Source organism: Aethalodelphis obliquidens, unplaced genomic scaffold (assembly GCF_003676395.1).
Source record: "Aethalodelphis obliquidens isolate GAN/ISIS:26980383/991018 unplaced genomic scaffold, ASM367639v1 scaffold37, whole genome shotgun sequence".
NCBI lineage: Eukaryota > Metazoa > Chordata > Mammalia > Artiodactyla > Delphinidae > Aethalodelphis > Aethalodelphis obliquidens.
Window position 1 is genome coordinate 5576421 of NW_020837981.1, and position 7404 is coordinate 5583824.

Consider the following 7404-nt stretch of genomic DNA (forward strand, 5'->3'; position numbering starts at 1 on the left):
GCCTTGTCCAAGAGAAACTCAGATAAAGCCTACAATTTTCGAGAGAAAATGGAAATTGGAAGGTTTTCCCACCGGTTATAACCTGATTGGGAATAAGGCAGCGATAGTTTCTCTAGTTGTGGAGGATGTCACGAGGTGGCCAAAATGAACTCCAGCCTTAAAGGAGAAAAAACAAAAAGAGAGTGGCCTTGAATAGAAAACAGAGAAAAATGAAAGGACAACTTAGCTGTACGCTGTCTTCCTCATCAGGGAAACTGGGAGGAGGCGGGAGGGGGCAGGAGACTTGGAGGTGGAGAAAGGAGGTCACAGGCCCTGAGGGACAGGGAGAGAGCGGGATCCTTAACCCATGTTCTGTGGTCGGAAGCAGAGGGAGAAGCATTCAAAATCAGTCTTATGGGTTAAGAAAGCAGGGGAAAAAATGCAAATTTTATCTGGCCTCATGATCTCCTTTTTTCTAAAAAAAAAAAACTTCTATGTAAATCTCATTCAAATGGTACCAGCCACAACAGAATGGTTTTTAAACATGTTTTTAGCTGTCTGTATCTGCTATCTTGAAGTTCCCTCTTTAACCCTACACAAGGTTCTGAGATTGTTTTCCCCCCATTTTCTAAAAGGAATTTCCTATGACCAGGAGAATTCGCAGAACACGTCTACATCCTCAGCACAGGCTGCCCAAAGTGAGCCCAGCCAACCTCCCTCCACCACCAGGCTTCTCATCCAGGTTCTCTCCTCTCCTCTAGCCCCCACCCCTCTCCCCCTTCTGGGTGGTAAAAAAATGAAATAAAACAAACAAACAACAACAAAAAACCCCCTCAGCACAGCCATTCCAAGCACATTCTCTCTCCTCCAAGTCTGCGCCTCCTTCCCAGTCCCCACGGTTAGAGGGTGGTGCCCTGTACCCATCCCTCAGCCTGGGGCTCAGACACTTTGCTCTCTGCTTTCCCTCATCCCGACCTCTAATTGATGCCAAGCCTTGTTGATTTCACGACCTCCGTTTCTCTCTGCCCATCCCCTTCTATCTCTCCATAGTCACAGACTCTGTCCAGACCCTTATTTCCCACTTTGACCACTGCAAAGATCTCCTAATTGGCCTCTCTCTCCCTGCAAACTTTCATCACTTGAATCACACCATCCCCACCAGTTATCCTCATAAAACTTGACCCAACCATGGCCCTCTGTATCCTCGCAGGTCTGCTTTGCCCACAGAAAACAGTCCACCTCCTTAGCGTAGCATCCAAGGACTCCACAGCCTCCCTTTCCACGTTTACATCTGGCTCCACCCATTGTGTGCTTTTTTCTCTGCCCCCAGCGGACCATTCATCGTTCCACAGATCTCCTTTCCATTTCCTGTCTTTGCTCGTGCAAGACTCCTGGAGAGACCTTCGCCCTCTATGGTCCCCTGGGCGTGGTTAGGGCTGAGGGCTGCTCATAGAGTTGCCTCTCCCCTGGCGCGCTGTAAGCTTTTTGAGAGCAGGGAGTTTATTACTACCACCACCACCTTCCCCCAAACAACCTGCACTTAGGTTCTCAGGGGGGAAAAAAGTATTAAATTAGATGAATGTTATCGCTGCATTGCTGCATGCAAGACTCACATTATGTTAGAATCTTGGTGTTGAAAGACACATAAAAACTATCTAAACCAATTTCTAGCCCGATGCATAAATCCCTTTGGCAAAGCTGTTGCAGTTATCTATTGCTAAGTAACAACAAGCTATCAGCAAATTCAGTGGCTTAAAACACAACCGTTATATGTGCTTGTGATTCTGTGGACTATTAATTCGGGTGGGGCTTGGCTGGGTGGCCCTTCAGCCCTACATTGTGTCAGCCAAGGTCAATCACTTGGTTGAGGTCATTGACTGGAACAACCATGAAGGCTTCACTCACGTGCCTGGTGCCTCGGTGTTCCTCCACGTAGCCTCTGTTTGGCTCTAGCCTGGGTGTCCTTGCAACTTGGCAGTCTAGGGCAAGGAGGGCTTCTCATGAGGCAGCTTCCAAAAGTGAGCATTGCCAGAGGGGCAAAGGTAGAAGCTACAAATCTCTTACAGCCCGTCCTCAGAAGTTACCCAGAGTCACTTCCACTGCATCCTACAGACCAAAGCTCGCCACAAGGCCGGTGGAGACTCAGAGCATGGGAAGCAGACCCCACTTCTCAAAGGGAGGTGAGGCCAAAAACTTACCAAGAGGCATATTTAATCCACCACAGAAACCTTTTCAGATACTTTCAGCCTACACGTAACCATTTCCTGTGATGAAGAGCTCGTCACAATACACGGGTAGTTCATTTACAGACAGCTCTGACAGAAAATATTCCAGCTCATAAACATGGACTGTCCAATGCCAGAGTCTGATCTGATGTTCCTTAATGAGCCCCTCCAGGGCCTCAGAGATGCTACCTGCACTTCTGAGGCTCCTCAAAATGCAGACATATCCGTCAGGGTTATTATGTATATTAAACACATCCACACTTAGAAAATTAATTTTTAAAACCCAAACAAACACATAATAACAACAACCTTCTTTGGAAATAACACCAAAGCCTGCATTTGGGTCCCTCAGTGAACCTGATGCCTGGCCACAGAGCTTTATGATCCTTCCATGAACCCCGACACACAGCCAGCCCACAATTTATATCCGTCGATCACTGAGGTCCTCAAGAAGAACATCAACCAGAAAATCTCTGCTGGGAACTGAGCCCCAAGACCCCAGCTCCACTGAGCTACCCTCCCAGCATCTGGGACTCAGCTCACCTCTAGGGAGGAGGGAGTCCAGAGATTGGAACAGGTGACTTTCGCTGTTGGAGACATATAAAAAGTATTGTTTTTCTTCCCCAGCAGATTTAAATAATCATATGCAAAATCCAACAATACAACCTAAATACCTCTCCACTGTGGCTTAGATCTGAGTTACTATTATGGAATCATATTGTTAATTTCAATCAGTGTGATAATGATTATTGTGGCTATGACAGGACATGTCCTTTTTCATGGAAGATCCTTGCTGAAGGGTTTGATCAGGAGGCAGCAAACTGAGGCTCCCAGGCCAAACCTGGCTGACATGCATTATTGAAAGTCTCACTGGACCACAGCCACACCCTTTTGTTTACATATTGTCTGTGGCTGCTTTTGTGCTATGATGGTCTGGGGGAGTAGTTGTGACAGAGGCAGACCCAAAAAGCCCAAAATATTGATTATCTGGTCCTTTACAGAAAATAGTTTGCTAACCGTTGGGTTAGAGTTACTATGTCTGCCACTTTCTCTCAAATTGTTCAGCAAAATGACAGCAACCAAAAAGTGCATACATGTATCTGTATGTGTGTGTGTGTGCCTGCATGCATGGAGAGAGAAGGAAAGAGAGTGAAAATGTGGCAAAATATTAATAATTGGTAAATTTAAGTGGATAATATATGAGTATTCATTTTATTTTTCTTTCCACTTTTCTTCAAGTTTGAATTTTTTTTTTAAATAAAGTGTTTTAGAGTAAATATTGCTTCACTTAAAAACTCAAAAGATGGGAATTCCCTGATGGTCCAGTGGTTAGGACTCCGTGCTCTCACTGCTGAGGGCCCGGGTTCAATCCCTGGTTGGGGAACTAAAATCCCACAAGCCATATGGTGCAGCCAAAAAAAAACAAACACTCAAAAGAATCTCCTAGAAAAAAATGCAACTCATAGGAAAGTTAACTAAGGAGACCAGTAACAATATATAAATATATAATAGCAATTGCAATAAGTTTAAAAATAATGAGCACAATAGCAATAAAAAATATTAAGCCTAAAGTTTAATTAGGAAAGAAATGTAGGGCACCTAAATAAAACAGTAAATTTTACCAAAGTCCAAAAATTAGAAGCCCACAGGTACGTATGTCATTGAGAATGTTTGGGATTGGTGGCCAGTGCATTAACAGGTGTTTAAAAAAAAACCTATATCAAAGACAAAAAAGAAGCTTTGAATAAAAGGAAGAACATACCACATTCCTGAACAAGAAGATTTACTTGTTCATATTATAAAAATGTTCATCCTCCACAAATACAGCAATAGCATTGATGCAATTCCAATAAAAACCACCACGTTGCTTTTTTGATGTTGGGGGGAGGGGGATAGTGAGAAAATATTTCAAAAGTATCTCTAACAGGAAAAAATGGATGAGATTAGCCAAGGACATTTTAGAAATGAAGAGTAATGATAGACTCTGACTTTAATAGATGGTAAAATTTATGTTAAAGCTGCATATAATTAAACAATTAAATCTGGCTCAGGAATAATCAGTCAAGGAAGAAAAATCCACGAAAAGATCCCAAAGTAAGTAAGAATCGAGGCAGCAAATCCAGTGAGAGGAGAGAGGATGGTTTACACAGTAAATGATGTTAGGATAACGGGCTAGCCATTTGGAAGAAAATAAAGTGAGAGCCATACATCATACCACACTCCAGAGTGAAGAAAAATTAAGTGCAAAGAAATGAAATAAGGAAAGATATATTAAACAATGTAGATTAGTATTTTTATAAGCTTGTGATGGCACAGATCTTTCTATGCATAAAACAAATAATAAAGAAAATGATCGATATAGTTGGCTAATAAAAATTTTAACTTTCTGTACATCCCAAACCACTATAACCAAAATTAAGAAAATAGCAACAACAACACTGAGAAAAACTATTTGCAATAGAAATGATATTAAGGGGTCAATGTCCCCATTATCTAATCATTATGGGGGGAAAAGTTTTTAAAAATTCAAAAATGAGCAAATGCCATTAACATACAATTCACAAAATAATACAATTGTTGAGATTCAGCATGATTATCATTTTTTTCTTTTTGTTTATAGTATTTTCTGAGCTTTCTATCCCCCCAAAATGCATTATTCCTGTAGAAAAAAAAAAAATCTCAAAATAGGAACCAGGAAAAAATTTTTTTCTTTTTCGGGAAACCTAAGCTTCTTGCCAGAGGACAGTAAAGCTCCTTTAACAGCTCCAAACTCTCTCAGAATGAGTAGATATGCAAGGTTACAAACAACCTCCTATCGTGGGCAAAAAATATACATTTTTCATCTCCTCGAATCCTCCAAAAATCTCAGGTAGGGTGTTGTTACTACCTTAATATTACAGACAAGAAAGTGAAGACTCAGAGAAGTTCAGCAGCCACACCCTTTTGCTTCCTAAGCTTCCTAAGCTTCCTAAGGTCACACAGCAGTAAGCAATAGAGTTGGAACTGGATCCCAGGCTGGTCTGACCACAAACTCAGCTCTTTTCAGGCCTTGTTTCAGGACCCTTGGGTTGGGATGCAGAGGGATGAGTTCTGATCCTGGCTCTGTCCCCAACCACCAGTACACACAGCCTTCGCAAGTCTCTTCCCCTGTCTGACCCTGATTTCCTCATCTGTTCAAGGGGAAGTGTATTGGCCCAAATGGTGTGTCAAGTTCCTTCCTGCTCAGACATGCCAGATTTTTGTTCTCATAAAGCACTCATTAGCCAAGGACCGGTCCAAACCAGAGATCAACCCCAGGGGCCTGGGGGCTAGAACAGGTGGCCTCACACAGATGCCCAGGCACTGGCCCACCTTGAATTCCTCATGGATGCGCTCCTCCAGGATTTTGGCAGCCTTGCGGTCCTCCGTCTCCACTTTCCACTTCTCCACCAGGATCCGGGCTTTCTCATTGGCCAGAGCATCCCGGAACTTCTTGGTGATCTCTGCCTCCTTCTGTCTCCTTCCAAGAGAACACCAGCAGGTATCAGGAGGTATGGGAAACTGAAGGACCACATGCCAACAGAGCTTCAAATAAAAACCATGCGCAATCATTCTTGGTCTATCAGAACGGCAAATATCTGAGGTTCACAAAACTCAGTGTTAGCAAAGGTGGGGAGTATAAATCACCAGAATTGCTCTGGAAGCCAGAAGATAAAACCTCAGAAACCCCATTTCTCACTCAAGTTTACAAAGGTGTAGGGAAAAGCTCATCAGAGGGTTTTTATAACATAAAAAGTGGCAAACAACCCAAATGTCCCTCAACAAGACCAATAAATTGGGTTTCTCACGTAATGGGATACTATACAGTAATCTTAAATAACACTGTGGATCTATGTTAATCAATTTATGAAGGTGTGAATAAAGCAGCTTACAAAGCATGTATTGCCCAAATGCTCACCATGGTTATCTTAGGTGGTGGGTACTGAGTTGTTATTTAATTGATTCTTTACAGTTTTCAATGTTGTTTACACGTTACAATTTTATGATTAAAACACTGTCATTAAAAACTGGGGGAAAAATGTTGGAGTCAACTTCATACAAATTTCCAAGTCTGGCAAAAAATATGTCAAATGTGGTTTATGAAAGAAGTCTGACCCCCCAGTATCAGTAGGGGCTCAACTGTCCATCTTGTGTGAGAAATGGAGGTAACATGACGAGGAACAAGCAGATTTTAAAAGTGAATTCAAATTGCTCTGCTGTCCTTGGGACAACTCAGTGAGGAAAGAGGCAAAAGGATATCATACGCATTATCTCAGTAAATCCAACTACATCCATATAGAAAAGGTGTTGTGATGCCCAAACCACAGATGTGAAAACTGAGGCCCTGGATCAGCTCACCACGAATTAGTGGAGCCAGGATTTGAACCCAAAAGGTCTACCTGATGTAAGACTAGTGCTTGGGTCCCCTAATCTTAGCAGAGCTCCAAACAGCCAGCCAGCTGCCTGGCGCCCCCTCACTCCCACCCGTAACCTATTGTCCTTAATGTGAACCCACCCCAAGCCTCCGTGTTCAGGACCCACCCCAGTACCCATTGGCACCTCTCACCAGAGCTCCTCCGCCTCCCTCTGTGCCTGCAGCCGCGCCCTCTCTGCAATCAGCTCCTCAGAGATCTCTTCATAGGGCTTGTCTCCAGGGCCTTCTCCCATGACCCAGACCCAGACTTCGCCATCTGCCCCCAGGAGCCACTGGATGTGCTTGTCACTCGCTGCCTCACAACACAGGAAGAACAAGGAAGGAAGGAGAAACAGGTCTGAGTTGTACTGAGTCAGGAATGACCTGGGCTGGCCAGGGGTGCACAACCATCACGCCACCCTACAAAACGTGGTCATCTGCAAAGAGGATGCCAGAGAGACATTGACCTGAGTGCAGGTCCATGGCCATCTCCCTCTCCCACTCCCTCTAGGGAGCAATATGTCAGCCAAGTCAGTCTGCTGGAGCAGGTGTTCAAAGCTGGAACTGGTGTCCGAAGCCCAGAGACCCTGAAATCTTCAGCACAGAAGACATCAGGTGACAGCACTCGCTGAAGGAAGACTTGTGTCACTCCCAAGCCAAGGCAGTTAGGAGCCCGGGAGTCTTCTCTCTCTCTCTCTCTCTCTTTCTCTCTCTCTCTCTCTCTCTGTCTCTCTCTCTCTGTCTCTCTCTCTCTGTCTCTCTCTCTCT

At 43.9% G+C, this 7404-nt stretch overlaps 1 protein-coding gene across 5 annotated transcripts in view; it reads right to left on the reverse strand.

Annotated features, from left to right (window-relative positions):
• The window catches only part of SH2D4B (SH2 domain containing 4B), an 87592-nt gene that overhangs the window by 49439 nt on the left and 30749 nt on the right, over window positions 1-7404 (reverse strand). For all 5 annotated transcript variants that reach the window (XR_003437844.1, XM_027129712.1, XM_027129708.1 and 2 more), the window contains 2 exons: window positions 6790-6949; window positions 5556-5703 (listed from right to left, as the gene is read on the reverse strand). Coding sequence is in view for 4 of the 5 variants with exons in the window: in XM_027129712.1 (XP_026985513.1) it covers window positions 5556-5703; window positions 6790-6949 (308 nt within the window). In the remaining variant the exon portion in view is untranslated. The remainder of the gene's footprint in view (window positions 1-5555; window positions 5704-6789; window positions 6950-7404) is intronic.